Source organism: Myotis nattereri (assembly GCF_964212035.1).
Source record: "Myotis nattereri genome assembly, chromosome: 2".
Classification (NCBI taxonomy): Eukaryota; Metazoa; Chordata; class Mammalia; order Chiroptera; family Vespertilionidae; genus Myotis; species Myotis nattereri.
This window is the reverse complement of record NC_138076.1, coordinates 176,671,569-176,696,149: the sequence shown is the minus strand read 5'-3', so window position 1 is coordinate 176,696,149 and position 24,581 is coordinate 176,671,569. Positions and strand designations below refer to the sequence as shown.

At 38.7% G+C, this 24,581-nt stretch overlaps 1 protein-coding gene across 7 annotated transcripts in view; it reads left to right on the top strand.

The window, feature by feature from the left end:
* Positions 1–24,581, top strand: part of BICD1 (BICD cargo adaptor 1) — a 195,165-nt gene that overhangs the window by 154,414 nt on the left and 16,170 nt on the right. For 2 of the 7 annotated variants that reach the window (XM_081083677.1, XM_081083675.1), the window contains exons 6-7: positions 5,167–5,318; positions 8,320–8,527. In XM_081083677.1, coding sequence (XP_080939803.1) covers positions 5,167–5,318; positions 8,320–8,527 — 360 coding nt within the window. Of the gene's footprint in view, positions 1–5,166; positions 5,319–8,319; positions 8,638–9,624; positions 9,819–15,988; positions 16,049–22,188; positions 22,686–24,581 lie in introns of those variants that run through there. The other 5 variants (XR_013995555.1, XM_081083676.1, XR_013995554.1 and 2 more) reach the window with 5 other exon arrangements.

Genomic DNA, 24,581 nt, shown 5'->3' with positions numbered 1-24,581 from the left:
ATGTAAGCAGGGCTAGTGTTAGAGCAGTGATGGCGAACCTATGACACGCGTGTCAGAGGTGACACGCAAATTCATTTTTTTGGTTGATTTTTCTTTGTTAAATGGTATTTAAATATATATAAAAATATATCAAAAATATAAGTCTTTGTTTTACTATGGTTGCAAATATCAAAGATTTCTATATGTGACACGGCACCAGAGTTAAGTTAGGGTTTTTCAAAATGCTGACATGCCGAGCTCAAAAGGTTCGCCATCACTGTGTTAGAGGTTAATTTCAGATTTGGAGTTCTTTCTTTTACCTTTGTCTGGGGAAACCACACTATTATTTTGTCATCTACAGTGCAGCTCTCTGGTATTTTTATCTTCAGTTCCCATAAACCCATTCATATAATTTGGAGGTCTATACCACAAACAATAATATTTTCCACACTATAAACATGTTTTATATAAATCTAAGGGCAAAATAGGTCCTTCTTTTGTGTCATCAGTTCAGAAAAATAGAAAAGATTAGGGTAAATGGAGAATTTGTGAGAGATCTGAGATTTGAGGTCAGAATTAAGGAATTTGTTACCATAAATTCTGCTACAATCCAAAGACCCAGTGATTTAGAGTGGTCATAAATAATCAATACCATATCAGATAAGACAGCCTTTTTCCAGGACATTATATCCTGGATATTCTCGATCAAACCATTCAGATAACTTCTCTAATTTCTTTCTGAAGGTTGAGTATTAATAACCTAGAGACCTAGATCTATAAGAAAGTCAAGACACATAACTGACACAGAGGTTAGATAATAAGGATGGTTGATCAGCCAAGAGAGACTAATTTGTGAGCAAGCACTCATTGATTACATATTTCATGGCAGGCAGTAAGTAAGGAAGAAAAAATAAGTGACTAGTAATCTAGTAGGAAGGAGTTCAATAATGCCTATAACTGTCTACAAGATAGTACATATCAAGCACTTAAGAATGGTATAAACAGTGCCATAGGAATTCAGAGCAGAACAAAGCATTTCTGGCTAAGGTACCATTTGCATTATGTTACTGTCATAGCCTTTATGGACTCAGTAAATTAAATGAGAACACATTTCTAGCCATGCATTTAGTTTACATTTTAATGATGTTGGGCCTATTGCTGTGATGCATATATGCCATAAATAGCTTCAAGTGTCTACAGGTGACATTCATTATATTTCTGCATGTGGAATGTAAATTATTAAGGCTAAGGTGAGAATTCTGTGATATAGGAAAAGGAATTTTCTATTTTAAAATAGTTTTCTGCATTCTCTATGAATCTTTTAATATACTTTAGGATTTTTTTTTGTAAGCACAGTGTCTTCTGATGAACAAGCAAATGTTTATGAAGTACCATCTGTGTACTAAACTGTGCTAGATGCTAAAGATTCAAAGACTCATCCATGGTCCCTACCCCGCCCCCCCCCTCCCCCCACCCCCACCTCAAAGGAGGACTCACAGACCAGTGGGGACGTCAGAATAGAAACATAATTACAGTTTGATGTTATCCGTGCTGTAATTGAGTTATGGGAACATTGCAGAGGAAGTAACTAATGTCTTTTAGAAGAGTTCGAGAAAACTTCATAGAAGGAATTATTCTTGTGTCTGTTCTTAAAGGATGAGGAGTTGTTTTCTAGAAGAGGAGGAAATAATTCCAGACAGAAAGAACAGTCGGCGGTAGAAGCACAGAATAGAAAGATATATTTAAAGAGTGATTTTGAAGGTCTCTGTGGCTAGAAACAAGATTTTTATTTAGAAAGTACACTTTGGGAGTGTTTGAAGGATATAGCAAATGCTGCTGATGCCAACAAATGTACGAATGGGTTATATATAGACACTTAGAATTACTTAATTCTGAAAAAGTGTTGTACAGTCTGTGGACAAATAAATCAACAATGCTGAATTCTTTGGGGGCATATCTCACAAATAATAAATAACTTTGTACTTCTATTTCAGATCTTGTTTTTCTGTCGTTCCCCCCACTCACCCTTGCCACTCAACTCTCCTTAGTTAACTGACCACATGGTTCCATATGCTTACAAACTTGTTACATCTGCATTTGCACAACTTAAACTTAACTATCTGTTCTAAATGAATATGTGTATAATTTATTTTTAAAAATTTAAAACAGCTATTTCCCCAGGTCAACTTCTGCATTCCAGACAATTTTCTGAATTTATAATATTTCTGAAGATTCCACTAAGTGATAGCACTACAGGGCATATTGAACTATTTTACGAGTAATTTCTCATTTCAATTTGAATTTAAATTCAATCAAAGGAACTACTTTATAATCAAAACATGAACAAACTACCCCATCGCAACATTGCTTTAATTAAAAAAAGAATCCATTTACCTCCATAGAAGTTGTGCTTTGCTTAAGAAAACTGAAGTCCATTTCAAGCACAAAAAGAAATGTTAAAAACCAGGGTAGTCTTCCTGGGAAATCATATTAGTAATGGATTTTTTTTCATTAGTAAGGCACTTTTTCATTAGTATTGAATATTTTTACACAGCCTGAAAGCTGTAGTTAGCAGTTTGTAAAAATGGTATGTTTCCAGTTGGGCTTCTATATGCATACCATGTGCTATGCACCTAACAGACAGTCCCTAAATATACATTCATTTCATTAATAGATTCACTCAACATTTTTAAGTTTTACTTCCTGCCATGTGTCAGGCTAGTTCTCAATTTGAAACACTACTTATTCTTAGAACTTCAGACATGCCCAAATTCAAATAAATATTTCAATTCATTCACCATTTTGGAATTTTTGCTTTTATGGAGATTGTGAAGACTTAAATTTGACTATTCAAATTTGATTATTTTTATTGTTATCTGATTATTAAAATTTGATTATTAATTTTGACTATAGTTCACTGTTTTTGAAGAACTTGTATGCAAAGGCATCAGAAATCACTGGTTCCTTGTTAATTTTTTTCCTTAAACATAAAATATGGATTGATAGTTTATGTAGTCATCATAAATTGCAATGGACTACATCAAGCATAGCAAACTCAAAGGCTAACACAGGCCAAATAAGGTTTAAGTTTATGTGGGCCACAAAAAAACAAAAGCTTCAATTTTCATAGAAACAGCAGTTTGTTTCAGTAGAGATATGCTGACTACAAAGGGCTGAAATAAATGAGTAATCGTTAGCATAAAATAATAGAACATTTTAATAAAAATTAATATTTTTTTGAACATTAACTTACCAGACACTGAATAACTGCACAAATTAATAAGCATAATGCAAATAATCCTACTTTTCTTGTTCTCCAAAAGTGAAATATTTCCTGTTGCGCACAAGTCAGTCCAAGACTATGACGTAGCAATCGGCTGCTAAAATATTCGCTGCTAGTATTAGTGGAGAGAAATGGTGCGCCTACGCTTAAGGTGTGTAAGGGAAATGAATGAGACACGATTATAGTAATCAGTCAGCCAACTTTGTAGTTCTTTATTAACAATCATGTATAACAGCATATTGTAAAAATTAAGTTACAAAATTTTTATTAAAACGTTTCTTACATACTGTACATCTTTTATTCTGTTTGTTTCAGGCCCACATAACTCAGGTGACACAAGAATATTTGAGTTCTATTACATTTCAGTTGGAAGCAGTACTTTTCCCCTAACTTTTCCTTGATAAAATTCTTCTTGTGTAGAGTTTCATTTTGGCTTCTTCATGTCTGAAAACCCTACACTCTCAACTATCTCCATTAAATATTTACTGAACTATCATTGCCTTTGCTCTTAATACTGACTCAGGTTCATGGCTGGCTTCTAGGGCAATTTCACCACATGGATTCACAACATGTTTTGACATTAAAGAAAAACTGCCTTAAGTCCAAAATACATACCTGTTTATATAAAATACTAGAGGCCAGTGCACAAAAATTTGTGCACTCGGGGGGGGGGGGGGTGTCCCTCAGCCCAGCCTGTGCCTTCTCGCAGTCTGGGACCCCTCAGGGGATGACCACCTGCTGGCTTAGGCCTGCTCCCCGGGGGATTGGGCCTAAGCTGGCAATCAGACATCCCTCTGGCAGCCCTCGGAGGATGTCCACTTGCCAGCGGGGAGTAGACCTAAGCTGCAGTCGGACATCCTTAGCGCTGCTGAGGAGGCAGGAGGGGGTCCCACCACCACCACCGTACTGGCAGCCATCAGCCTGGCTAGTGGCTGAGCAGAGCTCCCCCATGGGGGAGCGCACTGACCACCAGAGGCCAGCTCAGCTCCTGCATTGAGCATCTGCCCCCTGGTGGTCAGTGTGTGTCATAGTGACCAGTCATTCCCAGTTTTTCTGCTGTTAAGGCCAGTTTGCATATTATCCTTTTACTATATAGGATAGAGGCCTGGTGCATGGGTGGGGGCCAGCTGGTTTGCCCTGAAGGGTCTCCCGGATCAGGGTGAGGGTCCCCACTGGGGTGCCTGGCCAGCCTGGGTGAGGGGCTGATGGCTGTTTGCAGCTGGTTACACCCCCTTCAGGGTAGGGGTCCCCACTGGAGTGCCTGGCCAGCCTGGATGAGAGGCTGATGGCTGTTTTCAGGCTGGCCACACCCCTTTTAGGGTGGGGGTCCCCACTGGGGTGCCTGGCCAGTCTGGGTGAGGGGCTGAGGGCTGTTTTCAGGCTGGCCGGCGACTGAAGCTCCCAGTCTCTCCTTTTTTTCTTTTTCTTTTTTATTCTGGGATTTATTTACCTTCTATAATTGAAACTTTGTTGCCATCACTGGAATTGAGAGCCGGCTCCTGCTCGCTCCAGCTCTGAGGCCATGGCCTGCTGAAAGCAGGTATCTGGGGTTTGTTTAGCTTCTATAATTGAAACTTTGTTGCTTTCAGAGCTCAGAGCCAGGTCACGGCAGGCGGGGAACATTGGCTTCCTCCATCACTGGAGCAAGCAAGCCTCTTGCTCGCTTCAGCTGCATGGCTGCCGGGCATCATCTTGGTTGGGTTAATTTGCATATTGCACTGATTAGCCAATGGGAGGCGTAGCGAAGGTACTGTTAATTACCATGTTTGTCTATTATTAGATAGGATAACCAAGTCCATTTCACCTCCGTTTATGAAAGAAAGTAATATTCCCAGCATGAAGAAATCTCTGTGATAGATTTTACTGATATGAAAGTTGTAAGCATTGTGATTTTTCCACTTTAGACAGCTGAGGTGGCACTAGCTAATCTCAAGAACAAATATGAAAATGAGAAAGCAATGGTGACTGAAACGATGACGAAACTTAGAAATGAACTGAAGGCTCTGAAAGAAGATGCAGCAACTTTCTCATCCCTGAGAGCAATGTTTGCAACAAGGTAATCGTTTTTTCTTCCAAGATTAGGTGTGGTACATGGGGGAAGACTTTGAAATTCACATGGGTATCTTCCTGCATCCTGAGTGTGTAAGTTGTGAAAACAGGAGAGATTCCACTCTGACAAACCTGATATGAGCTCTCGTGCTGTTTTCCAGAGCCCTCTACTGGACACACTGGATCAAGCAATTCCTTTACACAGAAGTATTTTTAAATATTAATACAAGAGACATTTTTTCTATTTTTTTTATATTTACAATAGAACTTATGTACCCAAAAGAATTAGAACACACAAAAGAAATCTCCAACAAGGGGAAAAGTCCTACTTGCTAAAGTAGCTAAATATTATCACCACTGAAATTCACTATCACCAAAGTGCTTATTGTTAATAAATATTGTATGAGAAAGATACCATTATAATGAAAATTAATATTCATCATACCAGCTAATTACTTAGACTTAAATACACTGATGAAAATATAACTTTTAAAGTGTAATTATATCACCAAATTTTGACATTGCCCAAGTAATTAGATACTTATTAATTACTACCCTCCCATCTCCCTTCATTATGTGGTGCCACTATATTTTGTTTTTAAACTTGAAGTGATTATTAAGAATCTGTTGATTCAAGGCATTTGAAATCCTGAGATTCTCAATATGTGACCTTTTTTTGCTGTCACAATTTATTGCCAAAATAAAAACATTTATATATCTTATATGATGCAAACTTGATACAAAGTTCACAAAGCATCACTATGCCTTTATTTGCAGATTCATTAAATAATTTACATGTAGCTGATAGAAGTATAAAACAAACTCCTGGGCTGAGCCTGGGAATCTGTCCAGCTTTCTTGGGGTGTCAGGAGAGAAAGGCTCAAGCTCGTACTCTGTGATTGACTCTCAGAGATGGCAGTGAGGAGGCTGAGTGCCCGATGGACCCCAGGGGTGTGGGGAACTGAAGCATATGAGTTTGGGGAGAATAAATGCACCTCTGGCCACTGTGAGAGGAGGCAGGATAGAGAATTCAGATGGTACACATACCCCTCACTGATGAAAGAAACCAATCAGGATGATGTGTAGAATCAAGAACACAAATTTCCTCTTTGAAAAAGAAATCAAACCTTTTTAAAAGGACATTAGAAGTCTGAATCTGGTTTATATAAGAATTATTTCCCCCATTGAGCATTTTCACAGAAATTTGTCTTATTTTGGGGGGTAGTAATTGCCTTATTTACTCCATAGTATTTTTAAAAATATTGTTATCTAACCAATTAAAATAAATCCAGGATCCTGAAATTCACATTGTATTTTACTAAGCCCTGGATTTTCTTATGATATCACTACATGTTTCTTGAATTCAAGGTTAAAGAAAATGGGGACCCATCCAGATCTCAAGTTCTTTCACTATAGGGTCTGTTTTTTTCTTTAAAATGCCATAAGGTTTGTGCTGATTGCAAAGTGTGCACAATATATTTTGGATTACTCCACAAAGTCATTAACTATCTATTGGTACATAAAAAGTACTTGTTATTATTATTATCTTAGTGGGTAAATAAACTCAGAAAAAACTCTAATTATGTGAATAACTAGAGGCCCAGTGCACGAATTCGTGCATGGGTGGGATCCCTCAGCCTGGCTGGCAATCCGGGCCATCTTGTCCAGTCCCGATTGGGGCCATGGGGGCCGGCTGGTGGGGAGGGGCCGCAGGAAAGTTCCAGGGCATGTCCGACCCTCTCTCCCAGTCCCAATCAGCCAGACCCCAGCAGCAAGCTAACCTGGTCGGAGTGTCTGCCCCCTGGTGGTCAGTGCACATCATAGCGACTAGTCAAGCGGTTGACCGAACTCAACTGATAGGTCGAACACTTAACATATTACACTTTTATTATGTAGGATTCTTTCTTCCAACTGTATGTGTGCTCAGGTTTTACTTTTGATGGGGATAAAAGACCAATGAGCATATCTTCCTGCTGTAGCACAAATCCTAGGCTCATCTTGGCTTTCTTTGGCACTTATTGCGTAATCATCTGGTTGGGAAATCATTGAAAAGACTCAGGTTTCTAATTCAAACAAATCTGCTTGCAGTGGCAGCTGCAATCTATATTCAATTAAAATAGAACCTATATTTGGCTCAGTGGATAGAGCGTTGGCCTGCAGACTCAAGAGTCCCAGGTTCGATTCCGGTCAAGGGCATGTACCTTGGTTGCGGGCACATCCCCAATGGAAAGTGTGCAGGAGGCAGCTGATCAGTGTTTCTCTCTCATCAATGTTCCTGGCTCTCTATCCCTCTCCCTTCCTCTCTGTAAAAAAATCAATACAATATATTTAAAAAAAGTTATTAAAATAGAACCTATAAATATAGATAAAGAAGGAAATGTTTTCTTTACAAACATTATTATTCTTTTGCATGCTACAGTCATAGCCTATAACAAACTTGTCACACTCCTCCAAAGAACACATCATACAATAGAAAAAGCCACCTGTAACTCACCTGAGATGCTATGCACGCTGCCTGAGACTTTCCTGCTTAATCCTGTGCCACCATGCAGCAGCCCCCACAATAAGGGGTTTAAGACGTCACCTACTAAGAATGTCCCCAGCCCAGCCAGTGTGCTCCTTGGCTGAGGGTTGACCTATGAACCAGGAAGTCACCGTTCGATGCCCCAGTTGTGGGCTCAATCCCCAGTAGGGGGAAGTGCAGGAGGCAACTGATCAATGATTTTCTCTCATCATTGATGTTTCTATCTCTCTCTCTCTCCCTTCCTCTCTGAAATCTATAAAAAATATATATTTTTTAAAAAAAGAATGTCCTCATATGTACTCCATGATGAACCATCAATTATGGAATCTGTTCTACTATTTCTAATTTTCTGCTAGAGTAGGTTACCTTGATTCTGCTCTAAGAAGACCAGTGTGTTCCAGTAAAATCCATTCCTTTTTCATTGAAATCTGACTTCAGTTTCGCCCAGGTTTTTCTCCTGACCATGTTTCTGTTTTGGTTCCAGATGTGATGAGTACGTCACACAGTTGGATGAGATGCAGAGACAGTTAGCAGCCGCAGAGGACGAGAAGAAGACTCTAAATACTTTGTTACGAATGGCTATCCAGCAAAAACTCGCCCTGACCCAGAGGCTGGAGGACTTAGAATTTGATCATGAGCAGTCGAGACGCAGCAAAGGCAAATTTGGAAAGAGCAAGATCGGCAGCCCTAAAGTAAGTGGGGAGGCCTCAGGCATCGTGCCCACCATAGACACTTACCTCCTGCATAGTCAGGGCCCACAGACACCCGTCATTCGGGGCAGCAGTGGCACTCAGAGGAAAAGGTATGCATGCAGCAATCTTCATAGTGTGGTGCAGTGGCCAGATGTTAGTTAACTGCAAAAATTGATGTGTTCTTGTTGTGGAGGATGGAGGAAGGGAAGGAAGAGAAAAACTGGGAGTGGGTGTATAAATGGGCCTTGCTAATGTTGGTTTTTTTAAAAATCAAAAACGTTTGATAATTATATTTATTTACTTATTTCTGTCCCTCACACCCACCTCTTAAGTAACCATAAAATAACTTTTGTGTCTGTCAACATTTTTGCTGTTCCTTATACACACAAATATACCTCTCCCTTACCTCCAGCCTAAAAATTGGTAGATAAAAGATAGATATTAAGAAGGATGCTGTATTTTACATGGATGGTCATTTTAAAAATCATTGTACCTCTGGTAATGGTGCTTTTAGCAGCTTCTCTTTAATGGGACATGGCTATGGATATGTTCTCTGAGGGAACTTTTGTTTGTGTTACCAAAACTGATGGCTGACTAAAGGAGATGTCTACATTTAGGTAAAGTGGGATGGAATGTGTATAGTCCTTTTCTTTAAAGCAGGTTTTTGTGCATTTTCATTTGGTATGTGAATGTTGCTCCAAGAAATCACCTGTAAGGTCGTCAGTGGCTTTTCTGACCTTTTTCCCCCAGAGTCCTGGATGTTGAATTACTTTCCCTCTATTTTTCAGTTAATAGTAAGATTTTTATTTTAGGAGCTTTCAGTAAGAAATCAAATTATATCCATATTTTCTTACTTGTGGTTCAAACTAACTATAATAAATCTCTTTCGCAGTTTCCAATACAGTTTCTAAATGGGGTTGTATCCTGGTGTGGAAACGAAGCCATTAGCAAAAAAAAAAAAAAAAAAAAAATCTTGATTTACATGTTAAAAAAATTAAATGCCAATATAAGTAATGTTGTCACTGGTGAGGCTTTGAAAGGTAATTAAAGTAAAACTCTTTTGTTTCCTATATGTATTTTCTTGGATCTCCTGCAAGACAATTCTCACCTTCCCTTTGTGATCAGAGCCGTCCCAGGACTCCAGGGGCTTCCTACCTACAGACTTTATTAAGAGTCCCCCCTGACCCCACCTCCACAGAGTCATTTCTTCTGAAGGGCCCCCCTTCCATGAGTGAATTCATCCAAGGGCACCGGCTCAGCAAGGAAAAAAGGTTAACGGTGGCTCCACCAGGTAAACATTTTTTCCTTGAGTGCATGTGACGCAAATGATGAGTTGAGTAGACAGCTCTCCCCTCCCTTCCAGCCACTCCCGCCCACCCATCCGCAGAGCCTCACTTTGATGACGGGGAAGTTCCTACCTCTCCACTGAGAACACCTTTACGCAGCCTCCTGGGTCCTCCTTTCCTCGGCCAGACCACCCGTCCTTAGGAGTCTCCAGGGACTTGCTTTTAGCCGCCGAGGGTGGAAAATGAGAGTTGGAAGGAACAGGATAGGTAACCGGAAACTTGCCGCAGGCTGGTGCCAGGCAGGACACACGCCTGCATCCTGTTTGCCATTTGGTAGCTCCTAGCAATTCCATCTTGGTCAAAATTTGTCGTTTCGTTCTGATCATTTTTAACAAACAGCCGTCGGGGCTAATTTCCTTTTTGTAGTGACTCAGAATGTCTCCTCAATCATTACAGACAAATAAAAGTAAAAGCCTCCGAGGTTTTGCTCCTCAGGAACATTCAAGTCTTACGGTCATGTTCTTGCCGTTTGCGAGCCCATATGCTCACAAGTTACTACAGCTTCACCATTTTGCATTTTTTCCTTTTCTTTGGCCTGTGAAGGGCCTCGATTGAAAACGTGACTTCTGGCAAATAAAGATAACAGAGGGGGCACACAAGGAAGCCCATGGAACAAAACAAGCCCAAGGGCATCCATTATTCGGCTATTCAGGGAATGAAAAATTAAAACTAGTTAAGTTAGTTGTCAACAGAAGCACAGAGATTTCACGTGGGCATCTACATTTCTGGTCTCCCTGGAACGATTCTGAATATCTGGCAGCCCTGGGTCTGCTTCATGCATGTCAGCAACCTGTTAGGACTGTGGACTGGTTGCTGCTCTTAAACAGGGCCAGCTTTGCAGTGGCCACCGCCCCTCTCCTCCCTCTCACTTGTACCCAGCCTGCTGCACGCGTTTCTGTTATCGTCTGGTCCCTGCTATAGCCTTTGAGTTTCCCACCTTTGCCACAGCTTTTTTTCTTTCTTTCTTCGATTTACTTCTTAATTTAATTAATTTACTCCTACTTAATTTACTTCAATTTTACCTTAATTGCTTTTTGGAAACCTCAGCCTTTGGATCTCTAATACTTTCCTTATCTGATTCATGAAGCAGCCTACTGATTGGGATGAAAAGATGTGTGGAAATTTATAGCACGTGTTCAACATTCTAAGAATGTTTGAGGAAACCCATAGTGACAATGAGTTGGAAGAGCCTGAAAGTCAAAATGTACATCCAAAAAAAAAAAAAAAAAAAAAGGCAACAACTCCGTGGGTGTTTCTACATCCACAGCTCATTTCCTATTGTTTTAGACCCCACTGGGAGGTACGTTGAAGTACCTGTGAATTACCAACGTGGTAAGGATCCATTAGGGCACTTAACTTGAATAAAACCCCGCAAGTCTTTTAGTGTTCCTCATAGATTGAGTAGCACTGTCTACTAGAACTTAGAAAAGAAATTATATAATTAGTGAGTAAGCCTAGTATTTTAATTTTAAAGGTATTATCTCAGTATGATTAAGAATTAATAATAAAGATGAACAATAACTTTTCATTTTGTATATGACTATTTGATCATTGTATTCATGAATATATGTTTTATGTTATTGTCATTACATTGTGGAAACCATTAACATTATACCATAAGCTTTTCCATGCTGCCTAGTCTTATTTTTAAAGGTTGTGTCATACATTTTATGTAGATGTTATCACATTAATCACTACTTCCTCTCTTGTTAACCGCTGAGACAGTTTTCCATTTTTTGTCATATTGTAGAATACCACTGAGAATATCCTCATGCATCCCACTCCTCATCGATTGAATTTTTTCTTGAGTGAGATCACTGGGTTAATAGTATGAACTTCTGTATGTGTTTGCTCCATTCTGATATTGCAGTCACAAAGGGTGCATCAATGTACTAAAAGCCCCACAAAACATTTTTCTCATTTTCACATAGTCTGATTCTTTATACACACTTTACACATCTTGCAACTCTAAGGCTAGTAAACATACGTGAATGAGAGTACCATTATGTTGTCTTAAACTGTTTAGTTTAGAATAACCAGAAAATGACATTGGACTTAAAAATTATTGCTATATGCAAGATTAAAGATACAAATAATGTGAAATTCTGAATCACCCTTAGGCCAGAGAAGCACTTTCATGACAACAAATAGATTATCATCATGTTTGATAAACTTTATTTTTAATAATTTATTTGAAGTTAATGGTAAAAGTGGGAGTAAGTAAAGTTGTTAATATATCCCAAGGAATTTTTAATTGTATATCATGAAATCAACCAGATTCGCCCCTAATAAATTCTTAGATCAATCCAGCAGCATTTTCTAAAAGGTTCCAATTAAATGAATTACTGTAGAAACTGAGTAACTGTCTATACCAAATTGTAGCTTATAAAAATATTTGCATTATTGACTATATGTTATTTTTCATACACTGAACTAAATCGCGTAAGATGTAGTAAACATTATTTATGATGTTTTTACTATATAAAATATTTTAATTAGGCTGAGAAAAGAAAAATATGCCATATATAACCAATCCTAGGTTCTATGCAAGAAATATCTTAAACCCATGGGAAGTAATCAATTTTATGAGTATTTTTTATTTGTAAATTTATGTTATTGATTATTATAAAAGTTAATGGCTAGTAACAATATATAGTCATCATTTTTAAAGGACAATTCACTGTTAATTTATCAGAATGGTTTTTGGTAAACCTCATCTTCTAAAATGTGTTTTCAATATATCTTTTCAGGTAATTTAAATTAGTCTAATAAGCACATACATGGGTTGTTTTTCTATTGAGGATCATTGAAATAAATAAATCAATAAAATGAAATTAATTTAGTTTGGCTCCTTTGGATGAAGAATTGATAGAGCTATAAATCACAGTTAAAATTTTAAGGCACAGCCTAGCTGGCATGGCTCAGTAGTTGAGCGTTGACCTATGAACCAGGAAGTCATGGTTCAATTCCCAGTCAGGGCACATGCCTGGGTTGAGGTCTTGATCCCCAATATGAGGCATGCAGGAGGCAGCTGGTCAATGATTCTCTCTCATCATTGTTGTTTCTCTCTCTCCCTCTCCCTTCCTTTCTGAAATCAATAAAAATATATTTAAAACTATTTTAAGGCACAGAATGTAAAATATTATTTACCATATATAAGAGATATTTCTATGAGATGGTCAGCAGCAAGCCCCATCTTCTTCAAGGCACAATTTCTCAATTTCTGGAGAATCAACTCTAGGATAGGGCATGGATCTTAAAAATTAGAAGAATGTTTTGTACTAATTGATTAGTACTTTGTACTAATTGATTTACAACCTTTTAGAGGAAAATTTTGGCCCTTGCCTTAAGCTTTGGCTCAGTCTCTGCTGCCTCGGCCTCTGAAATTCTGTTTCTGCGCATGGCTTGTTGGCTTTTTTATTCTTGACTTTATCCTTATCCTGATGTACAAACTCCAGGTCCTCCCACATCTCTAACAGCTTTGATGCACTGGAATCAAGAGGGACCCGCCCTGGCCCCCATGGCTCAGTGGTGAGACGGTTGGCTCCACCAAACGGTCTCAGGTTTGATTCCCAGTTAAGGGCACATATCTAAGTTGCAGGGACCATTCAGGAGACAACCAGTCAATGTGTCTCTCTCACATTGATGTTTCCTTCTCTCTCTCTCTCTCTCTCTCTCTCTCTCTCTCTCCCCCCTCCCCCTTCCTCTCTCCCTTCCACTCTCTCTAAAAAGCAATGAAAAAAATACCCTCGGGTGAGGATTAAAAAAAAAGGAACCCTCTCGTCACCAATGAGTTTGCAATCAGGCAGCGGATAGTATCTATATATATAAAAGCCTAAGCGACCATTACAACTGGTCGACCGAACGACCAGTTGCTGTGACGCTGACTGACCACCAGAGTGCAGATGCTCACCGCAGGAGCTGCTCCCTGGTGGTCAGTGCGCTCCCACAGCCAACCTCCCATGGCTGGCCAACCTCCCACAGTCCCTCCCCCCAGCCAACCTCCTGCAGCTGGCCAACCTCCCACGGTCCCTCCCCCTGGCTGGTGAGCTGCAATTGGCAGCCAGGCCAAGGGACTCCACCCGTGCACGAATTCGTGCACCAGGCCTCTAGTATCTTCATAAAATCATTGGCTATGAAATGCTGTAGCCAACATTTTATCTCAATGCCTTAACCACCTAGGCCTACATAATTATAATCACACATTTAATCAATAATTAAAAGCGGTCTACCAGAATATGTACAAGGTATCTTTGTAATTCATAGGCAAATGATATTACTTCTGTAGTAAAGACCTAACTACATTGTTTGTACAGGATAAACAAGGAATCTCAGACTTGCAAAAGTGAGTTTGGGCTCTCTTTGTGAAGGAATAGCCCAAGCAACTCACTCTCACACTGTGTCTCCCACGCAGGAGCTTTTCTTCCTGAATGTTTCCTTCCTAGTATGGTTTCAATTCCCTCTGCCCTTTCCTACTTCTCTCTTCCTCCTTCTCTTTCTCTGACAACATCACCAGTAGGAAAGAATGGTATTGTTTTGAAGTCTGAAAAAAATTTTCTTTGCTATTTTAGACTTTACTGATTTTAAAGCAGCTAACAGAAGGTCTTACCCTTGGGTACATAATCACACCTTTAGATGTAGAGTCAACAGTAGACACGAACATGTTCATTAGTGAAAGGTGCCTTTACAAATCACTGCATTCGAACAAGTAGACATTTATTTATGTGTTTGTTATATTGTAAAACCTATATTCTTAACCATGTGCCAAAGCTATGTTTGTTTCTTCATTAATCCATTTGTGCATTCACTCACTTGTTAAAATTTAACAAAATGTATGAGCACCTGCTATATGTCAGGCCCTTTCCTTGGCTCTTGAGATAATGATATTCAAGTAAAACTCTACCCTTTTTATTCAAGAAACGCATAATCTGGTATGGGAGTTAGATAGGTAAATAAGTAATGATGTTAATGGATGTTTTGGGGATAATAGAGGAGTTAGGGTGCTTAGGAGAATCCTCCTGGAAGAGCACTGGTCATGAAAGGTGACTACAACTAGTAGGGGTGCAGGTGTGGTTCAGGAGAAAAGCCTTATAAGAAAGCAGGCCAACTTGTGCAAAGGCCATGAGCCTGGGGCTAGAAACTGGGGCAGGACTTGGAGGTGATGGGAAATGAGACTGGAAAGGTGGGCAGGGAAACAGAGGCCAGTTTTGTGAAAGCAGACTTTATTCTTTGGGCAGAGTGTTAAGAATAAGACCAGATTTTTCAAAAATATACCTTTATTGCTTTCAGAGAGAAAGGGAGAGGGAGAGAGAAACATCAATGATGAGAGAGAATCATTGATGGATTGCCTCCTGTATGCCCCACACTGGGGATCAAACCAGCAAACCAGTCATGTGCCCTGACCAGGAATCAAACCATGACTTCCTGGTTCATAGGTCAACCCTCAACCACTGAGCCACACTGGCCGGGCAAGACCAGATTTTTGTCATGTAATATCACCCTGACAGCAAGGCAGGAATGGATTAGGTGTGGGTAACACCAAAGGTAAAGAAGTATGTACAGAGATTAATGAAATATGCAGATGACAGGTGGCGAAAACTCAGAATCAAAACTGTGAGGAGCATGAATATTTACATGAATCTGAAGTTAGAGAAGTCCAACTATGTGTGAAAGCCAGCGTGTCCCAGGTACTCACAACCTCATCTAACTGCCTCTGCTTCGTCATCTTCCGGTGGTTTGTGTGTGGAAGGAGCTCAGTCCACGCTCTTTGAACTGACTTTCTGAACTGACTACCTCCGTGGGGTTTCCCCCCCTACAGTATTATCCTATAGAGCAGGGGTGGGCAAACTTTTTGACTCGAGGGCCACAATGGGTTCTTAAACTGGACCGGAGGGCCGGAACAAAAGCATGGATGGAGTGTTTGTGTGAACTAATATAAATTCAAAGTAAACATCATTACATAAAAGGGCGTGGTCTTTTTTTTTTTTTTAGTTTTATTCATTTCAAATGGGCCGGATCCGGCCCGCGGGCCGTAGTTTGCCCACGGCTGCTATAGAGGTTTTTACATTGATGTGTGTTCCAGTTCCCCATATCATTATACTTTGTTTTTCCACAGGATTCAATTCTCGAAGTGGCAGGAGTGAACAATATTCTGTTGAAATCTGTAGTTTTTTAGGTTGGTATTTTCTTTTAATGTAGCTTCCACAGAGCTCTTCCCTGGGCATTTCCTGCTGCTAGAGCATGTTGCCCTGAGTTTAGAATCTGCTAAAACAAAAATTAATTTAAAAATATTAATTCACAAAATTACCACCCACGTGTAGAGGAATACATTTTTCTATCTTACCTCAGTGTAATATGCAGTTAAAAATTACATCAGATTTCCAAGTTTTAGGAAATTAAAGATGCTGCAAGGGTATTTTCCTTACTTGCTCTGGGTTAGCCATGATCCATTTTAAGTAGAAAGAGACAACACCCTCAAATTTCCTTTATTTCTTCAAGCATTAATTTCATTTTTACAGGAAATCTTTTAGTATAGAATGATCTTCCATTGCAATGTGCCATGTTAAGAATGTAAGAATGTCATCTGAGAGATGTGTCTCTTCATTAGATTCTGAGCATCTCTGTAGTGACAGATTCCTAATTGAAAAGTGAGAAATACAGGAATTTATCTAACTTCTTTTCAAAGAGCTCTACATTTGCTTTGTTTAGATAAATACTAAGTATCCTCAAATATTGCTGAATATTTTGATTTTCATCCAGATAACTAATTTCATACAAAAAATATATTGAATTTTTAAGATTTTCTTATTTTCTATTGCAAAGGATTAAACTGTGTGTCTTACATACCAGTTTTATCATTGTGTAAGTAAATACACAAAGATTAGTTCTAGCCAGTTTGGCTCAGTGGACAGAATGTTGGCCTGTGGACTGAAGGGTCCCAGGTTTGATCCCCAGGCCCTAGTCAGGGGTCCTGCAGGAGGCAACCAATCGATGTGTTTCTCTCACATTAATATTTCTCTCTTTCTTTCCCTCTCGCTCTTCCACTTTCTCTAAATAGCAGTGGAAAAATATGGAAATCAATGGAAAAATGGTTGAGGATTAAAAAAATACTTAAAGATTATGAAGACTTTTCTGTTCCCTTGCCTCCTGTAGGCAGAATTAGTTGCTCCTCCTCCGTGCCCCGTGACAGACAGCACAGTCACAGTTCATCTTAATCAGATTACTCCATGAATCTGTAAGCTCCTTTTGAGCAGGAATCCTGCCTCCTTGGTCTTTTAATCCCTACGATCTTGCCCTGTACCTCACACACAGGAGATCCTCAAGTTTTTGGCTAACTGGTAATTGGTCCAAATTTTCTACAGTGTATGGCTTTGTTGTGGTTTATCATTTATACATGTAGTTCTGTTGTAAAGAGTTATAAATAATGTATTTCAGATTTTTAAAAACATTTCTTACAATTTTGGTTTCCCCGCCCCCCAATTTTTTTCAATTACAGTTGACATTTAATATTATATTAATTTCAGGTGTACATCATACTGATTAGACGTTTATATGACTTATGTAGTGATCCCCCTATAAGTGTAGTACCCACTGGGCACCATACCTAGTTATTACAATATTATTGACTATATTCCCTGTGCTATACTTCATACAGGTATGGTTTAATATAGGTGATGTAATAAAATCTACATAACAATTGCATTTTGCAATTTTTCAAGTCAGTTATTCATTTTTCTTATTATTTAGTCCAGGCAGCATGTATCATTTTGAAGTTTCTTTATTTGGTTGTTTTAATATATGCATGCCCCCAAATCAAGGCAATTATAAGAAAGTATCCATTTTAGAGGCAAAATGTATGAATAATGTTGAGTAAAAGGTTTCATATAAATATATAAACTTTCCTTCCTTTTTTATCTTATTCCTTTTTATATGTTTTTATAGTTTTTAAGTAATATATTTCAGTAGATGATGGTTCAAAAATTCAAAAGGTACAAAGGGCATACTATGAGGAAATAGCTCTTCTGCCACAACTGCATCCAGCCAACCTTGTGCATACTTTCAGAAACATTCCCTACATAAATAAATAGATATAAATCGATACATATATACTCACAAATATGTATTTTACATATGTATTAATAACAATGACACAACTACAAACATTGTTATGCATGCTGTTTTTTTTACTTAACATATCCTGGCTTTTTATTCATATCAGTGCTTATCCTTTTGTTTATCTTTAACCAGAAGTTATGGAAAATAAGGAATATATACTTGAACCCTTTAAGAAAGCTTTAAGTATTTCCATGTGTAGAATAGAGATAGTTCTTGCCAAATAATAAAATGATAGCTATAGGAATGTTTCACCTTGTAGATCAGCTATTCAATAGAAAGATAATGTGATAATTACATATGTAATTTTAAATACTCCAGTAGCTACTTAAGAAAAAAAAATGAAAAGAAACAGGTGAACCTAATTTTAACAATATCTTTTATTTAACACATTATATCCATATTACTGTTATAACAGGCAATGGGGGGGGGGTGGCAATTATTAAGCTACGTTACATTCTGTTCTTCTTAGTCTTTGAAATTCAGTGTGTATTTTGCACTACAGCATACTCAGTTTGAACTAGCATGTTTCTAGTGCTCAATACCAGATTTGGCCAGTAGCTGCTGTATTGGGCAGTGCAACTCTAGACCTTAACTTACCAAAGGTTTTAACTAGCTGAAGATAGAGGCCTCCAGAAGCTGGCTAAGTCTGGAGGGGTTGAGACATATGGAAGGCCCAAGACATTCTAGGCAATAACTACCTTCCTTTCCTGACCTGGTTGGAAAAACACCTTCGGGCTCTCTGAAAAATATTGATAGGCAGATGGAAAACCTGAAAGAGACAGGGACCTCTAGAGTTGGTTCCTAAAGCATAGTTCCTACTTCACCAAAAAGAGCAACTCTGCCCACAAATGACAAACTAGTCCAAACTATAAATTTAAAAGTTGCACAGCCTGGCTAATGTGGCTCAGTTGGTTGGAGCATTGTCAAGTGCACAGAAAGGTGGAGGGTTCAATTCCTGATCAGGGCATATAACCAGGTTGCAGATTCAATTCCTGGTCAGGGTGTGTACAGGAGGCAACTGATATGTTTCTCTCTCCTCTCCTCCCCTCTCCTCTCCTCTCCTCCCCTCTCTTCTCCTCTCCTCCCTTCCCCTCCCCTCCCCTCTCCTCCCCTCCCTCCCCCTCCCCTTCCCTCCCCCTCCTCCCTCCCCTCTCCTCTCCTCCCCTCCCCTCCCCTCCCCTCCCCTCCCCTCCCCTCCTCTCCTCCCCTCCCCTCTCCTCTCCTCTCCTCTCCTCTCCTCTCCTCTCCTCTCCTCTCCCCCTTTCTCTCTCTTTTCCCCTTCTCCTCTAAAAAACATAATAATAAAGAGGCTCCATTTATTTTTTAAAAATGGCACATGTTATCCCGCCACCTTCTACCTATGTATGTTCCCCATTCTCAAGTCAGAACAGCCTTTTTCTACCAAACTTCAGTTACTTACAGAACCTAACCCTTAGTTTCTTTGATATCTTTTGTGCCAGGGAATCAGGTGCTACAACTGTCTGCCATTGGCATGGCCTTGCCTTCATATCCCAAAGGCCCCCCAACCCCATGCAAATAAGAGTTTTATGCTGTACTCTGTCTGAGAGACAGCGAGGACCTCCTCCTCATTGTATTCCAGGGGGAAATGGCTGTCCACACGCTCTGTGGCACCAGTGGTTCTCAACCTTCCTAATGCTGCGACCCTTTAATACAGTTCCTCATGTTGTGGTGACCCCCAACCATAAAATTATTTTCGTTGCTACTTCATAACTGTAATTTTGCTACTGTTATGAATCATAATGTAAATATCTGATATGCAGGATGTATTTTCATTGTTACAAATTGAACATAATTAAAGCATAGTGATTAATCACAAAAACAATATGTAATTATATATGTGTTTTCCGAAGGTCTTAGGCGACCCCTGTGAAAGGGTCGTTCATCCCCCAAAGGGGTCGCAACCCACAGGTTGAGAACTGCTGCTCTATGCTATGATTACACTATTTAATCCAATCTACTGGCACTAGTCTATGTATCCTACTGTTTGCCTCATGCAACTACATAACAACCTCTATTCTAAGAAGCCCTCTGATTATAAGCTTTTTCTGGATTGTTATATTCAAACTGCAGCTTTGAAAGGGAATTTTTCTACCTAGAAAAAATACTAAGAAAAACCTAATAAGAAAAAGCCACAATAGGCACCCAGTAAAGCCAATCTCTAGGTTAATGGCTGTAAGGATCCCCTTTACATTTATAAGGATCTGTGGACAGCTTGAGTGAAGAAATACTGAAGGACCTTCTCCCAACTCTGAGACTCTCTGATTCCATGAATACAAATTTTCTCTCCATGATTGGGACTGGAGCTCATGTTTCTAAATAGAATTATACTAAAATATACTATATTATACTAAAATATCTTAGCGTCATATAGATTTTCCTTCCATCAAGGAAAATCCCTGTAATCTAACATATTTTTGAACAGTTTAAAATATGTCTGTGTCATGAACTGACTGTACCAGGCAGGAAAGAGCAGTGTTCTGCGTGAACGCTGACTTCTTGCGGTGTGCTACCACTTTGGTGTCCTTCTCAAAACCGACGGGCTTCCGTTTCCAAACCTAGACCTAGTTTGTTACACTGGATACGGGGGCCGCTGATTTAATTCAGAAACGCTTCTCTGGTGCCCTCCAACACGGCTGCCAACCAGACTCTTCTGCGCGTTAATAACCAGCCTGGGAACCCACCCTTTTCCTGGCTGCGCTGCACCTGGTTCTGCAGCTCCCCTGGCTCCGAGGGCGCTGGGCGGGGCCTGGCAGAGGAGCTGGCTTCTGGCTGTGAGCACCTTGCGAATGACAGGCAGGACTCCTGCTTCTGGAAAGCTTGCACTTGCTATGCTGCTGACGGTTCCTTTGTTTTAAACGATGAAGTGACAATGCAGTTCCCTGGCGCTGACACCTACTTAAAGTGACCTGGTCATTAAACGTGTACAGCTAACCAACCAGATAATAGTGCAGCATCCCACCACCCTCTCCTTTTCCTGCCGCACAGCTTTCTGTCCCTTCCCCTGTGCCCCCCTCACTTTAGTCGTCTGTGAACGGTGTATTTGTTACGCCTGGAAGGCATGCAAGGAGAAGCACAAGTCAAAATGGTTGACTTTACTCCTTTCCATTGTTCATCTAATTATTAATTTTGTTGTCCTTTAAGCCAAAAAGAAAGTCATTGATATGCTCTCCGTATCACACATTTAAAGTTTTGGTGAGCCATACACGTGAAAGCCACGTTTGTTTTGGCCTTACTCATCCTGGACTCCCAAGACTCTCTTCGTCTGCTGTGGTGCTTAGGTTACTTATGTCCTGCGGTGTGTCCGGCCCACAGCTCAGATCCGCTTCCGAGGGACGGCTTCTTGAACCTGCCTCTCCTGTCATTGCATGAGTCAGTGAATGTTCTTGAAAGGTAGACTAGATTAGACTATAATTATATTTTTAGAATATAATTATAATAATTACTTAAAAAGGCAAGTTTTTTGTTTTTTGGGTTTTTTTTGCTCATAGTTGCAACTTGCAGTCATCAGTGTCTTTTACTGGCAGTAAAGATGTACAGTCAGTCAGATTTTTTAAAAGAAAACTTTATTAAAAAACCGACTTCGATGACTTCAAGTTTTTTCACTAAAGATTTATATGAAAACATGCATTTATTTTGCAGGATAAGGATTTAGAACCGGACTGTCATTTTAACTTAACCTACTTTGCGTGGATATGAGATAGGTACATTTTTTTAGTTGAAGGAGATACATTTAGCTCATGTGAAGAACTAGTTTTGCTGCTCTGATGCTGTTCATTGAATCAATTTTTTGTTCTAAACTGAGCCTCCCTCTCAATTCTTTATTGCACTTAAGATTATGTCTTGCTAAAAAGTTGAAAACCAGTCTATAATCAGTTTGGATCATAAGAAATGAAATTAGAAATTTAGAGTAGAAAGGGGCACCATTTGCTCTGGCCAAAGGTTCCCAGGTCCCCGGCACAGACTTCCTAAGGCCGATGTTGCTTAGTTCATCTTAAATACATATTTCTGGCTTTCCAGGCAGACTTGGCTCCACCTCTGTTGATAGGATCCTTAGAGAAAACAAGTATAGTATAGTCGCTTAGTCTGAGTAGGTATTTATAGAATAAGCCGTTGTGTGATGACAGTAGAATCAGTTAAACATACATTTTTTTCTCTTTTTATGCACTACTTGACATCAAGCAAAAAGAGGTAAGTTGGCTGTAAAACTAGAGGTGAATCTTATTTTCTTTAATAAATATATTCCTGATAGCATTGCTTCAGTTAAATTTCTACAAATCAAATACTTTTACATTAGAAAGCTTGTCATTGTAAGTCCTTATTCTTTTCTTTGAAAAATGAATCAGCACCTTCTGTGAACTTGGATTTAAAAAATATTTAATATTTAAACGTATTGCTTTTCCTTTAACCGGGCTATACTTATGGTTTAATTTGCTTATGAGGACATAGTACATTTTGAAACACTTGGTTTAGTTTTGGGGTTTCTGAATTGTTTCTCCCCCCAAAATGTGGGTTATGTGTTATAATGATTTTCTTCTTGTCTTAAAAAAAACAAAAGAAAAGAAAAAAAGAAACAACTGACATTGGTGAAAGCCTATAATTTTCAGATCCATCGTTTTATAGAAGGGATGCCCTGAACCTCTCAGAGTATTTTACAGCACTGATTTTTTTTTAATGACAAAAAAAAAAATGTTAAACAGGAAAATCAAACACATTTCCCTGAGTGGTGTCTCATATATTTTTCTTGTTTGGTGTATATTTTTACAATTGATCTTTTGAGGGAGGTTTTGGTTGTAGTTTGTTTAACTTTATCTTTCTTTTCTTTTTGATGATGAATTATCCTGACATTTCAAAGGTGTAAGCGGCTCTTTATCTGATCCATGCTGTTATTGACTGTGCTTGCTGGAGAACAGACCACCAAACCACCTTGAGTTAACTCTGTGCCAGTTAACTCTGTGCCATTGTTCTTGGAAAGGTCATTTCTGAAGAAAAGATAATTTTCTAATAGATGTTTAATTGGTGTAAGAATCTGGCAGCAAAATGTACTTTTACCTCTTGGTGCCACTGTATTTCATTACCCTCCCCCTCACCTCCCATGTCCTTCCTACCATAGGCTGTTGCTTACACATATGCTCATGGTTTAATTGTAAGTTGTTCAGGAGCAAAACATTAATCTGCTACCGGGCATTTTTATATTTCTTTTTTGCAAGATTTGAAATAAAAATGGATTATGAGTATTGCTTTGTCTTACCAGCTAGTCAGATGATATTCTTCAGGACAGAAAATGGAAAGCTAGATGAAAGTTTTTGTCTAATCCAAGCATGTCAAACTCAAAGGCTAACATGGGCCAAATAAACAAGGTTTAAGTTTATGTGGGCCACAAAAAAACAAAGTCTTCAATTTTCATAGAAATGTAGGTTTATTTTGATAGAAACATGCTGAATACAAAGGGCTGAAATAAATGAGTAATTGTTAGCATAAAATAATAGAATATTTTAATAAAAATTAATATTTTCTTGAACATTAACTTACCAGACACTAAATAACTGCACAAATTAATAAATGTAACACAAATAAACCTATTTTTCTTGCTCTCCATAAGTGAAATATTTCCTGTTGCACACACTAAACAAGTCAGTCCAAGACTAATGACATGGCCATCAGCTGCTAAAATACTTTCTGCTAGTATTAGTTGAAAGAAATGGTGCACCTGCGTGTAAGGCATGTAAGGGAAATGAATGCAACACGATTATAGTAATCAGCCATTAGCGAACTTGTAGTTCGTTATTAATAATTATGTGTAACAGGATATTGTAAAAATTAAGTTATGAAATTTTTATTAAAACATTTCTTGCATACTGTTATATTGGCTGGGCTGCAAAAATATTTGTTGTGGGCTGCATGCGGCAGGCCGCGAGTTTGACATTCTTGGTCTAATTTTAAATCACTATAAAGTCTAAAAATGCTCCCTCTTCTTAGCAAGTCATTGGCTCTGCCTTTACATAATGATAACTGTGTATACACAGAGCCAAATGTTTTTAAAGATTTGTTAGTAATATTTTTTTGCATTGTCTATACTGACATGTTTTTGTGTTTCAACAATTCTGTCTTTTCCAGAAATATTTAATGAATAATATTTATTCCAGAAATATTTAATGAATAATGATGATTTCTGACTACAAGGATATAAATGTGGGATTTGCCTTGTTAAACACTGATGTAAAGTTAAACCTAAGGTGTCTGGTGACATAAATTAGCAGATTGTACCCCTGAGTAGTTGGAAATAATGCTTTTATCTGTGGGTACTTTCTGATAAATGCATGGATTAATAGGATATGTGATATGTCTGGCAAAAAGGGATGAGATAGCTAACTCTATGTGTTTGATTATAAAATGCTAAAAGTTGTTCACAGATCTCCATTTTTATTAGTCAATGCATCATTAAATTCATCATTTCATTTTAAAAAATATTTCAAATTTTTCTAACTACTGTTTATATTTATATAAATGTTTCTATCTCATGTTCTCCTTATTATTGTCTATTATATAATGTTTCTACCTTAAACTTTTCTTAT